At 51.8% G+C, this 18,623-nt stretch overlaps 7 protein-coding genes across 7 annotated transcripts; 5 read left to right on the top strand and 2 right to left on the bottom strand.

Annotated features, from left to right (window-relative positions):
- Positions 1-547: 547 nt before the first annotated feature.
- Positions 548-1,466, top strand: IAQ61_005296 (uncharacterized protein; the record flags this gene model as incomplete). The annotated part of the gene is made up of 3 exons (XM_003842880.1): positions 548-793; positions 859-1,088; positions 1,151-1,466. 3 exons carry the CDS (start codon positions 548-550, stop codon positions 1,464-1,466), a joined length of 792 nt encoding a protein of 263 aa, XP_003842928.1.
- A 1,072-nt stretch (positions 1,467-2,538) lies between these two features.
- On the top strand, positions 2,539-3,306 carry IAQ61_005297 (uncharacterized protein; the record flags this gene model as incomplete). Its single annotated transcript, XM_003842879.2, has 1 exon — positions 2,539-3,306. The coding sequence occupies one exon, from the start codon at positions 2,539-2,541 to the stop codon at positions 3,304-3,306; it is 768 nt and encodes a 255-aa protein (XP_003842927.2).
- A 546-nt stretch (positions 3,307-3,852) lies between these two features.
- IAQ61_005298 (uncharacterized protein) lies at positions 3,853-5,712 on the top strand (the record flags this gene model as incomplete). Its single annotated transcript, XM_066096742.1, has 2 exons — positions 3,853-4,658; positions 4,731-5,712. The coding sequence occupies 2 exons, from the start codon at positions 3,853-3,855 to the stop codon at positions 5,710-5,712; spliced, it is 1,788 nt and encodes a 595-aa protein (XP_065953437.1).
- A 693-nt stretch (positions 5,713-6,405) lies between these two features.
- IAQ61_005299 (uncharacterized protein) lies at positions 6,406-8,784 on the bottom strand (the record flags this gene model as incomplete). The annotated part of the gene is made up of 2 exons (XM_003842877.2): positions 7,422-8,784; positions 6,406-7,371 (listed from the first exon to the last, which is right to left on the bottom strand). The coding sequence occupies exons 1-2, from the start codon at positions 8,778-8,780 to the stop codon at positions 6,406-6,408; spliced, it is 2,325 nt and encodes a 774-aa protein (XP_003842925.2). The 5' UTR covers positions 8,781-8,784.
- A 60-nt stretch (positions 8,785-8,844) lies between these two features.
- IAQ61_005300 (uncharacterized protein) lies at positions 8,845-13,989 on the top strand. The gene is made up of 3 exons (XM_003842876.2): positions 8,845-9,305; positions 9,443-11,546; positions 11,720-13,989. The coding sequence occupies exons 1-3, from the start codon at positions 9,062-9,064 to the stop codon at positions 13,080-13,082; spliced, it is 3,711 nt and encodes a 1,236-aa protein (XP_003842924.2). The 5' UTR covers positions 8,845-9,061; the 3' UTR covers positions 13,083-13,989.
- A 710-nt stretch (positions 13,990-14,699) lies between these two features.
- Positions 14,700-14,903, top strand: IAQ61_005301 (uncharacterized protein; the record flags this gene model as incomplete). Its single annotated transcript, XM_003842874.1, has 1 exon — positions 14,700-14,903. The coding sequence occupies one exon, from the start codon at positions 14,700-14,702 to the stop codon at positions 14,901-14,903; it is 204 nt and encodes a 67-aa protein (XP_003842922.1).
- A 1,410-nt stretch (positions 14,904-16,313) lies between these two features.
- On the bottom strand, positions 16,314-18,194 carry IAQ61_005302 (uncharacterized protein; the record flags this gene model as incomplete). The annotated part of the gene is made up of 2 exons (XM_003842873.2): positions 16,314-17,164; positions 17,216-18,194. The coding sequence occupies 2 exons, from the start codon at positions 18,192-18,194 to the stop codon at positions 16,314-16,316; spliced, it is 1,830 nt and encodes a 609-aa protein (XP_003842921.2).
- Positions 18,195-18,623: the final 429 nt, after the last annotated feature.

Genomic DNA, 18,623 nt, shown 5'->3' on the forward strand with positions numbered 1-18,623 from the left:
GAAACAAATCGAGGTCTTCTATGATGGTCTGGGTACCTTTCTCTTCTCTTGCGCTGCAGAATGAATGTAATTTCGGGCAAACCTCACCAAGGAATTGCTGCACTGCTGGTCATCTTTGAATGATTTATGATAGGAGCCTCAGGTGGCAGGGGTGCTTAACCGAACAGGAGGCTGAAGCACGAACAGCATCCAATCCGTCGCAACGCAACATGCGTGTATCGGAATGGCTCCCTCCCGCCACGCATACACAGACACGATCCAAACGCTTTCCGTGTGACTGTTCTTCATGCCTTAAGATGGCCTATAGCCTCCCCTCAGGCTCCGTCTCTTCCTTCTTCCATCTCACGTTCTTGTTGTGCATTTCCTTTGCATCTTCTTTCTCTTCCCTTCGTACACCGTAACGGTCTTTCTATCTCCTAATACCTGGCTAGTCCAGCTTGATTGTTTACCAGAGCGCTAGTCGCCTACGTCCACTCTCTTAACGAGCAACTCAATCCATATACTTAATTCCTTCAGGAACCTTCAGAGGCCACCCATATCAGCAAACATGTTTTTCTCACAATCCGTCGTCCTATCCGCCCTCATGGGTTTGGCTGCCGCACAGTCGCCTTCATCTATATTATCAGCACCAGTAGTCTTGTCGACTGGGTCCGCGGCTGCGGGTTCCGCACCAGAAGGCATGGTCACTACACACATTGTCCAAGTCGGTGGACCCAACGGATCTCTCACATTCCTTCCCAACAACGTCAAAGCCGCACCTGGAGATCTTGTCCAGTTCCAATTCTATCCAAAAGTAAGAGAAAAGAAAATACCACACTGCAATCCTACAACTAGGAACATGACTGACTCGAGAAACAGAACCATTCAGTCGCGCAATCCACATTCGACCAACCCTGCGTACCCATCCAGAACGTCATGTCCAACAACACCGACGCCTTCTTCTCTGGCTTCATGCCCACGAACGCCTCCCTCGCCTCAGCAAACCAAATCCTCACTTACACCATTCGTGTCAAGGACGAGCGGCCCGTCTGGTACTATTGCACTCAGGGACAGCATTGCCAGGCCGGCATGGTCGGTGCCATTAACGCGTAAGCCCGCCCTGGATCAGTTCTCAGACCTACGGACATTATAGCTGACACGAGCACGATAGTCCAGAATCTGGCAACAGGACCGTGGCCTCTTTCACTGCCCTCGCTGCAACCGCGCCTGAAAATATCACGCCTGGTTCCGCATCGGGCTCTGGCTCTGGCTCTGGTTCCGGCTCGTCGTCCAACGGCTCCACAGGCAACACTCCTCCCTCGCCATCCGCTGGCAGCGGTGCTGCAGCGGGTGGTGCCGATGGTGCGGGAAGCGGCACTGCGGATAGCGCGCCTGCCCAGGCCACAGCCAACATTGCATCCACTCTCAGCAGCCAGTCGATCTTCAGTCTCGGTGCAGTGGCTCTTGCCGCTTTTGCCCTATTGTAAATCGCAGACGATGTTTCCAATGAACGGACATTTGGAGAGTGGGGATGTTGCTTGGAGGGAGAACTAGGGCAAGGAACATAGATACCAGTTGTGATACCATTTCTTCTATTGGCTGGATTGGGTAGGCGGCATTCGCGGGAAAGCAAGCCCTGGGAACCCAAAGGGACGATGGAAGTGTTTTGTTGTTTTGGCCATGTCGTGTCGCGGTATATAGGTGCCTAGTCGACATTGCTGGTGTTGTTTGGACAAAGTACTATAGAAAAGAATAATTAAGCTACCGGTACCTCTTCATTGACAGACCAACTAGGGATTCTTGTTTTACCTTGTCTAAACTAGGTAATGCCCTTTTGCTTTTCTTACCAACAGCGCTTGACCCGCCACCCAGCCACCCCACGCTTCTTGTTTTCCCCGCCCCCATCTTTCTTGCCCAGCGAACCAGATCATAGTGCTGCACACCACCACATATACCGCCCCCCTCTCCCACACACATACTTTACTTACTTACACATAGCCATGAGGAGAAACAGTGCGGGTTGGTCGCGGGCGATGGGGTCGCAGATCATGCTTTACCCTACAGTTACCGTGACCATCCCATCCCACCTTCACTACCCGTACCTTGTCGTTCGACAGGTGCGAGGGAGGAACATCTCCCTTTCCACTTTCCATTTCAACTACCCTGACATCCACGCCTACTAATTCGATGAGTAACAGTACGCCGACACGGCATGGATTCGCAGACGGATATCTGGAGTTTTGTATGATGCTGCTGCGGAATGTGTATAGAGAGTGCAAGATTGAAGAGTTTGGGGAACAGGGGTTTTGCAGTTTGACCCTGTTGGTTACTCACGTTACTTGTTTGCGTGATGGTGGGTTGATGTCCGAAGAGGGTGGTCCAGGTTCTGGAGACGGGTTGGAAGGAAGCGGATGCAAGGAGCTTGTTGTTCAGCTTCGACCAGGGCAACATGCCCTTGATCTCGAGATTGCACGTGCGGCGTGTACTACCTATCGGTGTTTGGCACCGAAGATACGATATCTGGATTTGAAGTTGCCTGGCGGTCTGCATGCGTACGAAATGCAAAGGCTGCGTGGCACGCCGTTGAGCCGACTACGACCTCGCTGCCGCACCTTGGATTCGGATGCAAGCAAAAAGCTTCAAAGACTTATCGCTGACTTTGCTAGTATCATAGCGCAAAGTTGGTCGACATCGTCCAAGGAGGCGACACTGTCTAGAAACGCTCGCGCTGACTCTCCAATGAACGATGCCACGGACATGCTACCATCATGTACAGGCAGAGTAGGCTCCAGCATCATCAACCGACTTCGAAAGCTGGCTTCAGAGCTACCCGACTGGCCACTTCGAAACAGAGCACAGGCAACGTTGAAAGCGGTTTGCGGCATGGTCGGCTATCCAGTTGTGCTCAACCACGGAGATTTGATACCATCTAACATCCTTGTGGACGAAGATACTTGGAGAATCACCGGACTAGTGGATTGGGCTGAAGCGGAGATGCTACCATTTGGTACATGTCTCTATGGATTGGAGTATCTGCTCGGCTTCATGGACAATCCCCTCTCAGATGGCTGTCTACAGCCCGGCGGACACGCAGTCTTCAGGTACTTCGACATTGCAGCTGAGCTGAGAGAACTCTTCTGGATGCGTTTGCTGGATGCTGTGCCTGAGCTGGACGGTCGATTAAGAGACGTCAAGGTGATGAGAGATCTGGGTGTCTTGCTTTGGCGTGGTTTCGCCTGGGATGAAGGTGCCATTGACCGGGTGGTCAATGAGGTGGATGATGCTGAGGAGTTGGTGTATTTGCGCACATTTTTGAACACATCCTAAAGGTTTTCCCCGGTTCTAACTCGCTTCAGAGCTGGATAAGATGAGGAGATCCTTCACAGTCCTTCGTCACACTCCAGAGGGATCAACACTGATTCGATGAGCACCCAGGGCCATCAAACTTGAACAGTTGAATCTTGGAATCCTTCCAGAATCTCTCTTGCACGAAGATGGACGTTTTGCGTTCAACATACACCGCTCCTTCCTTCTTAGCCACCAACACGAGCGCTTTCTCCTCCATCCCGTACCTTCCTTACTATACAGACAGCATAGTATTCTTCCTTCACCAGCGAGGACTGCAGAGATATGGATACTCTTTCTTCCATGCTGCGTCTTGTCCGGCTCATCCCCACCGCCTGCTCGCAGATCTTCACATCATGAAACTCGATCCAGTCACTGAAACAATAACCACCAACACTGTGACCACGGGAATTTAGGCTGCAACAACCTTGTACGCATACCTTGTTCTCTATCAAGGTGAAGTCATGTTATTGTCGTCTCAGTATTGAAATTACCGTTGACACAATCGTTTATCCAAGGGTGAAGGTCATGGTCACTACACGACGAACAATAGCAAACGCTGTAGCGGCTACGACTAAATCCCCAACCAAGCCATTAGTCACGCAATCTGCAAACGGGACGAGTCGTATCGTTTACACAAACATAAAAACTTTTGAATCCTTGACTCCAACACCAGAACCTTCCACTTCAACCAGCAGCCAGCACAGCTTCAGCACACCTTCGACACCTCCAGCTTGCAGCACATTGAACCTCGTGATGACCACTACTAACAATGAGTTCCAGAACCAGGTTCAGCATGATCCGGGACCTCTTCCAGTCCGTCAAGTCCTGGCGCCAAAACCTCACGGTATGGCAGGCAGCGTGAACAACCCGATCAGCATGCTTGAGGACTCGCCGTCCGAAAAGTCATCCCAGGCACCGAACGAGACCAAGAGCACGAAGCGAAAGCACCAGCAGCAGCAGAAAATTGAGCCGCACAAATTCGTCGACAATGGGCATAGGAAGTTGCACAGCCACCAGCAGTTCAAGCCCGCCGTTGTTCCTCAGCCTGCCCAAGGTACCATATTCACCGGTCACCAAAGCCAAGATATATACCGCGCGATCAACGCAAGAGTTGCAGCTGCGACAGAGACACAGCTGGGTGGGGTACCTGCACCAGCCAAGCGGGCTGTTCCTTACGAGGTGCAATTCCCCATGTCAGCACGCTTTCTTGCGAACCGCGTGGTCACCAATCCGACGTTCGCTTCGTTCATGCAGCAGCACGGTGTCCAGGTGCCTACTGCAATTCAGTTGCCCGCTCAGAGCGAGGTCTTCCTTCGTAGGAAGGCTATCCAGTATGTGAGAGAGTTCTCGAAGCCTACCCCATGCAAGCGGTCGCTTTCCAACGTCGATCCTGATGAGACCAGCAGTTCAGAGTCTGAAGAACCAATCGTTGATGGTGGAGCACGTAAGACTCTCACCTCTTCCATGTCTCAGATGAAACTTAATCCTTCAACCCTAGGTATCAATGTACTTCCCACGCCCAATCTCGCGTCTACAACACAGCATGCGTCTATCATCAACAGCATCATGCCAACGCCCACCCAGAGGTACCACGCTACACCAGGATCTACGAATACTTCTGCGCCTACTTCGGCAACCCAACCACTCTTTGCTCATAAGAAAGGCAAAATACCCGTCTTCCGCGACAGTTCCCAGAACCCAGCAATTTCTCAACACCTCATCGCCCCCGCTTCTTCCACCATCCCGATCGAACTCACGCACCTCATCGACAACACCATTCTAATCACCTCCCTCCTACAGATCTACTCGAAGTCCCGCGACCAACGTGGTCTCCGACAAGATCTCTCTATGCTCGTGTCCGTCCAGAACCAGCGCTTTGCAGCCTGGCAGAAGAGCGAGGCGGACGCTGCTAGGAAACAGCGGGCAATGAGGAAGAAGGATGTGAATGCGAAGAAGTCTGCGGTTGTTGCCCCACCTACGGCGCAAGATGCGGCTCGAGCTGCGCTGCGTGAGATTTGGCAAGGCGGCGGCCAGTCGCAGACGGTGGAGCAGGCAGAGCCTACCAAGACTACGATGGATTCGCAGATGAGAGACTTGTTGTCCGCGGGCGCAGGGATGTGGCAGGATGGGAGTGGGGTTGGGGTCGCTGATGTTTTCACGAACAAGACAGAGGATGGTTGTGGTGAAGAGGCAGTTCCAAGTGCAGAAGAAGAAGAAGAAGAGGAAGAGGAAGAAGAACCGGAAGCGTCTGCAGACGACGAAGAAGCCCAAGGCCAGAATCCACCAGGAGGTCGCGGTCGCTCCAAGAAAGCCCACACCCCATCTTCAGACACCAACATGCAAGATGCACCACCCACCGACGTCGTCTCCGACTCCGTCAACTAGGGCTTCAACACTTCACTACAAACATGGACACCAAATCTCATGCACCCCAGCGTCTCGAGTGTACCGTGTTTCGAAAGGAGAGAAGGAGGGAAAGTGCACGTTTGGTCACGTGTGAGATGGATTTTGATTGTACGATATCCCCGAGCGATGAAGGCTGTTGTGGTTGCGGTTGTGGTTGTGGTTGTGATTGCACAAAATCACCACCAGGCTTTTTGTCTTGGCGAATTTCCCACTTCCACTTGAGTACCCACATTTTGCAAGAATACAGGCGTGAAGGCGGGGCAAGGCAGTAGACAGTATGCAGAGATTATCAGGGTCCCTTTTTTCTTTGGCTCTTATAGCTTGTGGACTCCTGGGACGGTTGTGGAATGATATCGGCTGCCTGCCGTGTCTGTCTTTGATGACCATCCTCTTGCTTTCCTCCTCGTGTTTGATGTGTGGTTTTTTATGTGGATTGTGGACTGTGGATTGTGAGTTTTTGGTAAGCTGTGCTGGTTTGTGTCATGGGAGTTGTTTGGATGGGTACGATTTTTTTCCATTTTCATTTCATTTGGATGCGAGCAGTTGGGGGGGTAAGTGTCATAACCCCCAGTCTAACAAAGAATGCACAACAGACAAGACTCGCGTACCTCCTTTCCATCTTCGCTGTCCCTTTCCTTCCTTCCCTACCCACCCAACCCTCCTCCCACCCCCTCAATTCCCCTTATTCCCCCTCTTCCCACCCCTCTTCTTCCGCTCAACATGCCCCAAAAGCGTCTTCTTGACATCGCCCAAACTTCTCTTATTCTTACTCTTTGCCTTGCCCAACGTCATCATAAAGTTCTTCTTGCGCGCCTTTTCCTTGTTCGTCGTGCTCTTGCCCTCTGCCAGCTTCTTCTCCTTGCGCTTGGCCGTTGTCGACTGGTGGTTGGTTTCGCGGTCGGCCTTTGCCATTGCAATCTTTTCTTCCTTTGTCGATTTCTTGCCAATCGAGGCCGCCAGCTCAATCGTCTCGGCCGTGATGGCTTCGTCGGCGTGGCGGGCGGCGAGGAGTTGGGCGCGCTTGTGCGAGGGAAGGGTGCTGGTTAGGGAGGTGGTTGCGCGGAGGGTTTGGAGTTGTTTTAGGTCGGCGGGGGTGAGGATGGTGGTGGTGAGGAGTTTGGAGGTCGAGGTCGAAGTCGGGGGGGGTTGGGTTGTTTCGTCTTCGGGGTTGGGAACGGGTGTAGGGGTATTGCCCAGTTTGGCTTTCTTCGTTGGTGGTTGTTTGGCCTGGTCTTTTTCGTCTTCGCTGTCGCTGATTTGTATGTCTTCGCCGTCGGATTCGACGTTGATCCAGCCACCAGAGTCGTCACTCTCGTCGTCGGATTCAACTTCCCATTTCTTCCAGTCTTCGGCAGCGTCGAGCTCTTCCTGGCCATCGGACCCGTCGGGGTCCAGACCAGCGGCTTCGCGTTGCTTGCGGCGTTCCTCTGCTTTCCATTTTTCGAGGAGCTCGATGCCCTCGATACCGCCAACTTCTTCTTCGCCGTAGCGGCGCTCCTTGATGGTGCCGGCCCGGATGCCCATTGCGGCGTCCTTGCCACGGTCACGCTTGTTGAGGAGCTCGGCACCGACTTCACGGTACAGGGAGAGCAGACCTTTGGCGGCCATCATCGTGCCCTTGTCCTTTGATTTACGATACTAAGAAGCGTTAGCGCTTGTCTGGACAAGTGGATTCTGAGCCAACATACCATGACCAAGTCTTGTAGCAGGGTGTCAGTCATTGCCAGCGGCTGCCGTACACAGATTTCGCGAATGGCATTCAGCCCTGCTGCGGCAACCTCAGACGCCGAAGCTTCTGATACAAATTCGTTTGCAATCTTTTGAACTAGAGGCTCGAGAACATCGGGAGGGACATAGTTATGAGTGGCTTGCGCGAGACACGCAAGGTAACTCGTGACTGAGGCTTGTCGTGGAGTGAGGTGCTTAAGGAAGTACGAGTACAGTGACAATACCGTCAACTTGTGTAGACCAACTAAGCGAGATACGAGCTGTAGGACTAGAAGCTTGGTCTCGAGAGCAAATTTGACCTTTGAGTTTTGCACATGTTTTGAGAACAAAGTTTCGGCGAAGCCTTGGGGGTCATGGAGAAGATGCAAGGCCGAGAAGTTCAGTGGATGTGGCGCATTCTTCTTCTTTTCCTTCTTCTTGAGACTGACAGCTGCATTCTTCAGCTCTCGCGCCTTCTTCTTGGTCTTCTTGTTGATGCCAGCTTGGTGACGTAGTCGTGCCATGTCGACATCGTTGTCATCGTCACTGCTATCTTCCGCTGCCTCCTCCCGTTCCCTGTCGCCACCCAGAAAGAAGCGCGTACCACCAGCAACGACCTTTTCATTCTCGCTCAGGGCTGCAAGACGCATGACCTCCACTGCTCGTGCGTCGGTCCATATCTGCTTCTTCCATAGCTCCCGAGTAATCTTGACTGCCCAAATGCCCTTTGGCGACTCCTTGTCCGACTCTAACAAATTATATAGCACGGTCTGGATGGTTCGGTTGAGTTTGTGGTTTGTCGTCTTCGCATTGGCCGATCGCAGGTCGGAGAGGATCTTGGTGAATAAAAGCTGACGCAGAGACTTGCTAGGAGTGGCAATGAGTATGGGAAAGAGCGTGTTTAGAAGCGTTATAGAATCTATGACATCTTTGTTCTTGAGGAGCACCAGACTGCCCACAATCTTGTCCCTCAGTTCATATTCCAGTACTTCATGATGTTGCAGCAAAATCTCGGTCAAGTCTTTGGGAAACTGGGCTGTAAGGTCTGGATACAAATCGGCCGTGTGGGAGATGAATTCGACCAGGTCCTTCAGCGCGACGATGCCAGTGTCTGTGGTGCCTGGGCTCTGCAGAAAGAGGTCGCGCAGTGTCTGGTACTGTTGATACTGGTTGCTGAAGTCATCGCGATAACTCTGTGGGTCACGCTTGATTTTGAAGCGGAGCGCAGCGTGGTCTGCCTCAATCTTTTCGAGAGCTCCTACTTTCCGCTTCATTTTTCGAGTTGGCAGTTTGTCGTGAAGTCTGCTTCTGCGCTTTGCACGCTCCAAAGCGATTCGCATGCAACTTTCGAACTTTTTGGTGGGGCTGTCCTCTCATTGGCTGCGGCGGCGTAACATTTCGCCGGGCGGAGCTATGGGCAGCTCGAAATCAATCTTTACATTCACCCTCCTACGAGCTCTTCACTGCAGTCTCCCCCACTGCAGCGCGCGCCAACATTTTCAAATTACTCTTATTCTATGACCGCTGCGTTGGGTTCTGATTTATTTCGAAGATACTAAGACGTTTCTCTTGAGTGCCGACGCGCGCATAGTATCTGGGCCAGTGCCCACCTCTGCCCACCATGACGAGCTTCTCGACCATGTCCTTGTATGCTTTGACGGTCAAACACCCGTCGGCTACGCAGGATGCTATTTCCGGTGATTTCCTGGGAAACGGCAAGCAGCAAATCCTCACTGCAAATGGCTCTCGACTCGCAATCCTCGAGGTCTCACGGCGGCAGAAAGGTTTCCAAGAGCTGTATTCACAAGACATGTTTGGGATTGTGCGCCGTATAGCCAAGTTCAGAATTGCTGGTGGTACCAAGGGTATGTCCTCGCCTTCGCTGCATGCTATAAGCCAGTTTAGTGATTTTCCAAAGCACACGGGACCGCCGAGCTCGCCGTTCCCTGAGCGCAGAGGACTGGACCATTGCTATTGACAAGAACATCTGCTGACTCTATAGACCACATTGTCATCACCACCGACTCTGGAAGGCTAGTAACATACGAGTATCTGCCCGATGAGCACGCCTTTAAGACAGTGCACTTCGAAACGTATGGCAAGTCTGGAATACGACGCGTCGTACCTGGCGAGTACCTGGCTGCCGACCCGAAAGGGCGCGCCATTATGCTTGCTTCGACGGAGAAGAACAAGCTGGTCTACATCCTCACCCGAAGCGGTCAGACCGATATCGCCATCTCGTCCCCACTAGAGGCACATAAACCACAAACCCTCGTGTACTGCCTTATCGGACTTGATGTTGGGTATGACAACCCAATGTTCGCTAGTATCGAGGTGGATTATTCAAGTTCAGAGACAGATCCGAGTGGAGAGGCTTACGACGAGATCAAAAAGGAGGTCGTGTACTATGAGCTAGATCTTGGGTTGAACCACATTGTTCGGAAGTGGTCAGAACCAATTGATCGCACGGCCAACACTCTGTTCCGAGTGCCAGGAGGTGCCAATGCTCCCAGTGGAGTCCTTGTCTGCGGTGAAGACAACATTACATATCGTCGCATATTCAACCAAAAAGAGAACGTCCACCGCCTTGCGATCCCGCGACGTGAGGGACCCACTGAAGATCCTAATCGAAAGCGCATGATCGTTGCTGGTACCCTCTATTCTCTCAAGGGCGGCGATTTCTTCTACCTTCTCCAGACGGAGGACGGTGATGTCTTCAAGCTTACTGTTGAGGCTTCTAATGGCAAGGTCGAGAAGATCAAGATCAAGTACTTCGACACTATACCAGTGTGTACTAGTATATGCATCCTTCGGGCAGGATTCGTATATGCTGCTTGTGAATCTGGGGACCGGATACTGTACGAACTGGAATCGCTCGGTGACGAAACCGAAGATCCTCTCTTCTCAAGCGATCAATTCCCCGTTGACACGGATGCAAAATTTGCTCCTCCATACTTTAAGCCGAGAGCCTTAACGAACTTGACTGCAGTGGAGCAGATGCCCAGTCTCAACCCCATCATGGGCATGGAGGTTGCCAATCCCGCGTTGGAGGATGCACCACAGATCTACACAATCAATGGCACAGGTGGTCGGAGTTCTTTCCGGTCCACGAGGAATGCGTTGGAAGTCCTTGATCTCATTGAATCGCCGTTGCCTCAAAACGCCTCTGATGTGTGGACAACCAAGTTGACCAGCGACGATGAGACTGATACACTCATCGTCCTGTGCCTGCACAGCAGAACGCTTGTACTCAAGATTGGCGATGATGTAGAGGAGGCATCAAATACTGGTTTCCTTCCGGACACCAACACGCTTGGTGTTCAGCAATTTGGAGAAGACTGTATCATCCAGATCCATCCCAAGGGTATCCGTCATATCCAGGGGATTCAATTCCCGGACAATGATGCTAACGCGACTCACCAAAGCCTCACTGATTGGCAACCTCCCGCTCATCGTACAATTGTAGCATGCGCAACAAATAACCGGCAGGTTGCAATTGCGCTCAGCTCTGGTCAAATTCTATACTTCGAATGCGACTCAGACGGCTCGCTCGCTATGGCCGAGGAAGGGATCGCCCTAGACAGTACTATCAACTGTCTTGCGATGCCGGACGTGCCAGAGGGTAGCGTTCGTGCTTTTTTTCTCGCTGTCGGCTGCAGCGATCAAACCGTCAGAATCTTCAATTTGAGCCCTGATATGGAGGGTAACATTTTGAGGAGTATTTCGGTACAAGCGCTAACATCACCGCCCAGCGACCTGACGATCAATTTAATGTCGGACAAGTCGCCACGCGGGTATAGTCAATTCCTACACATCGGCCTGCGAAGTGGCGTCTACATACGCTCCGTCCTTGACGAGATGACTGGCGACATTGGGGACACGCGAAGACGTTTTCTCGGCCCTGAGCCCATCAAATTTGCAAAGGTTACTGTGGCAGGCGAACCCGCCATCCTTGCAATGACCTCCAGGCCCTGGCTAGGCTACACTCATCCAAGAACTGGCGTGCTTCAGCTGACACCCTTGAACTACATTGCTTTCAAGTCCGCATGGAACTTTGATGGCTCTCAGTTCAAAGGTATCATCTGTGTGAGCGCCAATGAACTGCGGTACGCATCCCTTGCTCCCTATTTCTTATATTGCAATGATGATACATCGTACTCCCTAAACACGCTGAGGGCCATAACATTTTCCAATTGTTCCTGCTGAAAGCAATAACTTTTCCATTTTCCCCACCTGATCATCTACGAACAGTTAGAGTCGATAGACTGACACGTGATAGAATCTTCACCTTCAACGACTTGACCGACAACACGACTTATGAAAACATCCCACTCAAGTACACGCCCAGGAAGATGGTCGGATATCACGAACAGGGAATCTTCTACATCATCGAAAGTGAATGCAATACTCTCAACGCAGACACACGACAGAACCTCATTCAGAAAGCCAGTAAGCAGGATGAGAATGGTAATGGCGAGGCCACGAATGGCACGGAGGAAAGCGACGAGCTGCCAGCAGTCGACTTTGGCTATCCACGAGCCCAGGGCAGATGGGCATCATGCATCCAGGCAGTCGATCCGGTCAGTGAGAAGGCTGTTACGCACACGATTGAACTCAAAACAAACCAATCTCTTGTCAGTGCTGCTCTCGTCTTCTTTGAGAGCCGTGGCGAAGATGCGTTTTTGGCTGTCGGTACTGCTAAGGATCTCAGCTTCACACCTTACAAGTACTCTGGCGCCTCTATTCAGATCTATAAGATTTCTCCAAACGGACGTGAGTTCGAGTTCTTCCACGAAACCGAAGTCGGCGAGCCTCCTCTTGCACTACTTGCTTTTAAGGGCAAACTCATTGCTGGTGTAGGACGCCATTTATGCCTGTACGACTGCGGCATGAAGTCGGTACTGCGAAAGGCACAGGCTCCTAACTGCGTTGCGACACGCATCACAGATATCAAGACACAAGGAAGTCGCTTAGTTGTCTCTGATCAGGCACAGTCCGTCACATACGTCGTACACAAGGACCAAGTTCATCCTAACCGATTAATTCCTTTCGCTGATGACACTGTCCCTCGCCATACTTCTGCTTCCGACATGTTGGACTACGAAACCACGGTAGGCGGCGACAAGTTTGGTAACATCTGGCTGGTACGATGTCCTCCGAAGGTCTCAGAGGCCTCAGACGAATCACCAGATGGGTCCGACCTGCTTGTGGACAAGAGCTTTCTCGGTGGCACGCCCAACCGCCTTGATCTTGTTGCACATTACTTCGCCAACGACATTCCCGTTTCGATACAGAAGACGGTCCTGCTGTCAGGTGGTGAGCGCATCATCTTCTGGGCCGGTCTGCAAGGCACTCTGGGCGCTCTCATTCCGTTCAATTCTCGGCGACAACACAAGATGTTCCAACAACTGGAGTTGCAGCTTCGCCAAGACGACAAGCCGCTTTCAGGTCGTGACCACTTGGCCTACCGCAGCTACTTTGCTCCGGTAAAGTGTGTCATTGATGGTGATCTGATTGAGCGTTTCCTCGTCTTGTCACGGGACAAGAGGGAGAGCATTGCTGGTCAGATGACGGGTGCCGAGTGGACTCCGAGCATGATTGATGAAGCGATTTGGAACATGCGCGGCCTCTATGCCTTCTAGTCGTTCTTGTAATATGTGGGTAATTTAGCGATTGGCGTCTTTGAAGGATCAAAACATTGATGAACTGGGGCGTGCATGTGCTTGGCTTTGACAAGCTTGAAACGTGACGAGATTGACAAGCGGTTTGGGAGATGATACCCTCTATGTATAGTTAATACCTGAACGTGTCCCTCTGGCTTCGGCTGCCTCGTGAGCAGCTAATTCGCAGAATCAAATCAGGCTTGATCAACTTTGTTATGGCGTATGCGTGATGTGATGATCAAGGGTATCTTGCTGGCCATGCTCATCGATAATCCGATGGTACGCAGTCCAACGCTACACCTTCCAACGCGCCGGTCAAGTTGCCACACAGGGATTCCAAGACTTGGGGAAGTTTAGGATTTGTGGAGGTTCGAGGTTGATTTTTAACTAATTCTTTACTTTGAATAAAGAGAGTTCAGATCAGCATTTTTGCGGAAGGGCTGTCGAGCGGGCGGATTGGGACGGGGCGTGGTGCGTGGTGCGTGGTGTGGAAGAGGAGGAGGGCCAAGTTGCTCTGTCGATTGTAGCCGGCGGTGAGAGGATATTGAATTTGCGCGTACATGGTAGGTAGCATTGCCCTGCACATTGGTGAGGAGTGTGCGCATCGTGAGGGATACGTTAAGCAATCGATCAGGGGCTTGTGATTATTGAAAAAATCTGGGAGATTATACTAGTGAGTGTATCTTATTTCAAATACAAAACGAACAAGTGTGCTTTCTTGCCTTGCAAGGGGCTGAAGAAGTCTGATCTGGTAGAAAAAAGACTCGGACGAGCAAATACTGTACCGGTAGTAACCCAAACGTTCAACTGAACAAGCAGGACAACATAAGTCAATCTTGCACACTTCGCGATTTTACATTTTCAACATCATCAAAAAGAACTTTGCACATCACTTCCTACACGTTATCCTCTTCCATCTTATTTTCTCCCAAAGAAAGACAAGTCCTCAATGACGCTGAACCCTCCCGGGCCGTAAATCAGCGTACTATCGTACGACCGATATTGCACACAACACATCACCCCACGCCATCCAACCCGGCGCCGCCCGTGCGCCACCAAAAACCTCGCGTTGGTCTCGCCACCAACACCTGCCTCCCATCATCAGCCTCAGACGATGCGACTTTGATTTCCCACGGCCTAGCCAATCATATGTCTGGCATATTTTGCGTCTCACACGATCCGGTCGCCTGGTTTCGGGGATGGGCGCGCCGGGTTGGGTGGATGGGTGGAAGGTTCTATGGTTGCGGGGGGTGGTCACGCAATGTTGGTGCCGTGTTTCGTTTGGGTAGACGGGTTGTTGGTTTCGTCGGCGGAGGCCGTGAGGGGGCTGCTCTATGGCTTCATGTTAGGCATGGGAGGATATAAGGCAGGTGAGTGTCGCTGTTTTTGTATAGAAGTATCTTTTATCATTACATCAATCAAACGACGCAGACAAACATTACTGCAATCTACCATCTACCATCTACTGAAATAAGCCAACATCAACATCTAACATCCAAATAACTACTACAACTACCAAACACCAACAAAGAACTCCAACAAAACACTATCAACCACCAACCAACAAATCAACTACACCCCACACACAAACCCACCATGCCAGTAGCAGCCAAATCCTACCTCCCCGCCCTAACTGGCTTCATGGTCTTCGCAATCTCCTACACCACAATCGTCGCCTCCAAAGAAGGCGCCGCCATCGACGGCGCCCGCAACAGATGGACGCAGCAACATGCACGGGCTAGGAATGCGTTGTCGGGCGGTGTTGGTGCCGAAGCTATGGAGGGCGCGATGACGAAGTAGAAGAGGTAGAAAGCAGAGGGGTCAGGGGTGATGGATACGGGATACGGGGATGAAGTCAAGGAAGATGGGTCAGGGGATGAGAAATAGGGATAGGGACTGGGAACTGGAAAGCACAGGCCGGCGTTTCTCATGCATTTACCATGGTTTATTTATATGGTTTACAGGCGTTTCAAGGCGGTAAGAGAGGGGGAGGGAGAGTAGGGGAATATGCTTTTGCGGCTTGATACCAGACAGTCAGAGATGCGAATAGTCAGCAGTTATTGTTTTCAAATTCACCGTCTAACTTCATATCCATCCACCCCGCATACCGCAAACTATGACTTCCATAATCTCCTCCTTGGTCATGCCCTTGTTTCCTCGCCACTATTGGATATTTTGGAGAAATAAGCTGGGACGTATGCCACATGGTGGAATCCGCAAGATGACACAGTAGTGAATCTCGTACTTTATTGCATCTTGTCAAGAGGGGAGATACAACAACACCTGCACATTCGACGCACTTCTTAGCGAGAACCTTGAATTAGGAAAGAAACAACCACAGTTCGTTCTTTGAATATTGCCAAATGATGTTCAACTGTGCCGTGCCCTGGCATACCAGTAGGTCTTTATTTCAGACGAGGAAAGAGACAGAGGCATTGATCACGACATCACAAGCACATCCCAAAATCTCAATCCCCCGCAGTCACCATCACAAAAAGATGTAACAAGGTAATGCTATATATGTCCCACGTCCTCCATTCTTCTACATAAAAGAACCAACTTGAGTCGCTCTACCTACAGCCGCGCCTCGCTATACCACAGACTCGACTAGCGCATGCGAAAAATCCCAATATTCACAAGGGAAAAGGAAGGACGGAAAGGAAAAAAAGAAAAAAAAGAAAAAAAGGGAAAGGAAAGAAAGGAAAGGAGAAAAAGAGACAGGCACCTGAACCCCGAACACCCCCATCCACCACAGTGCTCACCGCGAAAGTAATTGCTTGTACGAAGGCAGCAGACCCAAACATAGGAAAAGAAATCCCAGCTCCAGTGTTAAAACGGTAGGACCAAGGCTCTGACCAACGAACCGACCGACAAGCGAAAAAGAAAAGCAGCCGCCTCGGAAACGTCCGAGCTGGTTATCCGAACGACCAGCTTGGGTACATGTGTGTATATATATGTATATATATGGAGTGGGTAATAGGAAGCTCATATGGTGAATATGAACCTAACAAATGAAATCGTCTCAAGTCATCCCAACGAAGAAAATAAAAGTCTCGTGCATTCTAGGGACTTTCGCATGTGCCACTAACAACACACAAAAGTTTCGAAGAAGATCGCTTGCCATTCACTGTTTGCGCCAAAGTGAGATGGGGGAGAATGGTGTTACGAACGTGGCTATGATATTGCTTTGTGTCCACAGACTAGGGGGATTTATAAATCAAACATCGAGGTGATGGCGGCTACACGTTGTAATACTGGTTCCATGGCGGCGATTCTCCGCTCCAGACATTCGTCTAGAAGCGCTTCTTGTGCCTCGTCCGTAAGGACCAGTGAGTAGTGCGCAAGCGCCTTTTCAGGATTGGCAAAGAGGATCTCGTGGTCTTCGGGAGCGGCAGGAGCGGTGGCGTTGGGGTTGGCGGTAGAAGCAGAGCGGGTGGGCGATAAGCTGTACAGGTCAAACTCGGAGTCGTCTTCCATTTCGGTCATGATGGTGGCAGTAGACTCGATCGGACGCTCGATAACAGGAAAGTCGGGCTTGATCTCGTCCGCAGGACAGTCATCCTCGGCGTTGAAGATGGCGCTGTAGCCCTTGCCCGACATAGCCTCGGTGTCAAGAGGGTTACTTGGGCCCTCTGGTACCTCAAGGACGGCGAAGACACGGGGTTGTTGGTAGTTGAAACCATTGTTGGAGGCCCAGTTATTTCCGTTATTGTTGATGTTAAGCGTCGAGAAGTCAAGTTGGGGTTCAGGAACCATGGTCATCCCAACGCGGGTGTTTTCTTGCGGCATAGCGCCAAACTGTTGGGCTGGGAATGGCGCAGATGCGGGAGCGGCGGCGGCAGGAGCAGATGAAGGGACGGTGGTCATGGCTGTCTTGGGTTGCAGAGCCTCGTCGCGAGACAGCTCCTCGAGGAAGGGACCGAAAGCTTGGTGGCGGAGCAGACGTTCAATGAAAGCACGAGATCGTGCATTTTCCTCCATCAGGAGACGGTTCTGGTTGCGGAGCTCATTTGCCTCCTGGACCTTGACAGCGACTTCACCTTCGAGTTGGCCAATGTATTCTATTTTTCGTTAGCTTCCATGTAGTAATGGAGAAATTCATTTGAACTCACCCTTTCTCCTCGAACGGAAAGCGCGAGCAGAGACCTTGTTACGGAGTTGGCGGCGCTCCTTTGAGCTGAGCTTCTTTCCCTCCTCGGAAGCGAGAAGCCTCTCGTCCTCGTCCATGTCCTCCTCGTCCTTCTTGGCACGGATGACGTGGGGAAGGAGACCCTGGTTGCCGTCCATGCCGTTGTTCGAGGCGTTTTGACTGTCCGCTCGGATCTGAGCAACAACACGCGCGATTGTCTCTTCCGTACGTGCATCGCTGAGAGGACTGGATAGCTTTCTGCTTGCTTGGCTGGTCGATGGTAAGCGTTGATGTTGAGTTTGTTGTTGCTGTTGCTGTTGTTGCTGCTGCTTCTGTTGTTGTATCAACTGTTGTTGCTTTTGCTGTGCGAGTTGCTGTGCGCGCTGCTGTTGAGCCTGTGCCTGTGCCTTGGCAAGGGCTGCCTGTTGTGCCTGCTGTTGATGCATGCCAGGCCACACCCTGACGTTGGGCACCTCCTCTTGCTGGATGGCGCTTGGGTCCACAAAGTCATCCTGCGAAGCGTCGTTGAAGAAGTAGCCAGGTTGTTGAAAGTCCATGCCCATGTTGACGTTAGACTCGAGAGGCAAGCCAGTGTTCCAAGCCCCATCCATGGCAGAGTCAGTGCCCATGAGGTCTAGTCCACTGTTGTTGAACATGGGAAAGCCCGTGTTATATGCGGCTCCGAGTCCTGCGAGCGAGCCCGAGGGAATCCCTGTCTGCTGCTTGAATCGCTCATACTCGTGGCTCGGTTTCGCGGGTGTTTGCAGCTCGTCGTCGATGGCGGTGGTGGTAGGGCTCGTCATGGCAGAGACACTGATGGATTCGCGCTTTAGGTGCGCAGAGGTCGGCGCGGTCTCAGCAAACTGACTGAAGTCGAAAATGTCCTGATCGGGGTCGATGCATTGGTTTGCGTGTGCGTTGAAAGGCTGCATCGTCATAGCCGACTGCACTGCGGTAGCCATGGTGGGGTCGTGAGGGTGGTGACGGTCGATGTGTACGCGATGAAGGCTCCGTTTGCCTTGAACAGACGGCGATGGTGAAGGTTGGGGGTGTTGTGATCTGTAATCGGTGCTCGGTGGTCGCGGGCACTCGATGGTCGACGAGTGGGGTTAGGCTGCTCAAGAGTCGTCGTCAGCTCGTGTCTGGTCCCGGCTTTGCCGGCTTTTGTGGCTGTGTGGCTGTGTGGCTGAGCCCAAAAACTGCCAGCTGTCGACTTGGGCACGTTGGCTGTCTCTGTTGCTCGCAATGGTTGTGCTGTAGGTGGGTAGAGAGTAGTGGTAGATTGCAAAGGGATACGGTCGGCGCAAAGTGTCGGACAGTTTGTTCAGTCGAGTGGGCGGTCGAGAACAAGAGGAAAGGTTGGTCGTCCGAGAGGGCTGCAGCCTTCTTTT

The sequence above is a fragment of the Plenodomus lingam genome (genome assembly GCF_022343315.1).
Source record: "Plenodomus lingam strain CAN1 chromosome Unknown contig_21, whole genome shotgun sequence".
Classification (NCBI taxonomy): Eukaryota; Fungi; Ascomycota; class Dothideomycetes; order Pleosporales; family Leptosphaeriaceae; genus Plenodomus; species Plenodomus lingam.

Bases quoted from the DNA above. Each gene is read 5' to 3' on its own strand.
- IAQ61_005300 (XM_003842876.2), top strand. From the start codon at position 9,062: ATGACGAGCTTCTCGACCATGTCCTTGTATGCTTTGACGGTCAAACAC. The intron at 9,306-9,442 runs GTATGTCCTCGC...CTGACTCTATAG, and splicing joins AATTGCTGGTGGTACCAAGG to ACCACATTGTCATCACCACC. The intron at 11,547-11,719 runs GTACGCATCCCT...GACACGTGATAG, and splicing joins GTGAGCGCCAATGAACTGCG to AATCTTCACCTTCAACGACT.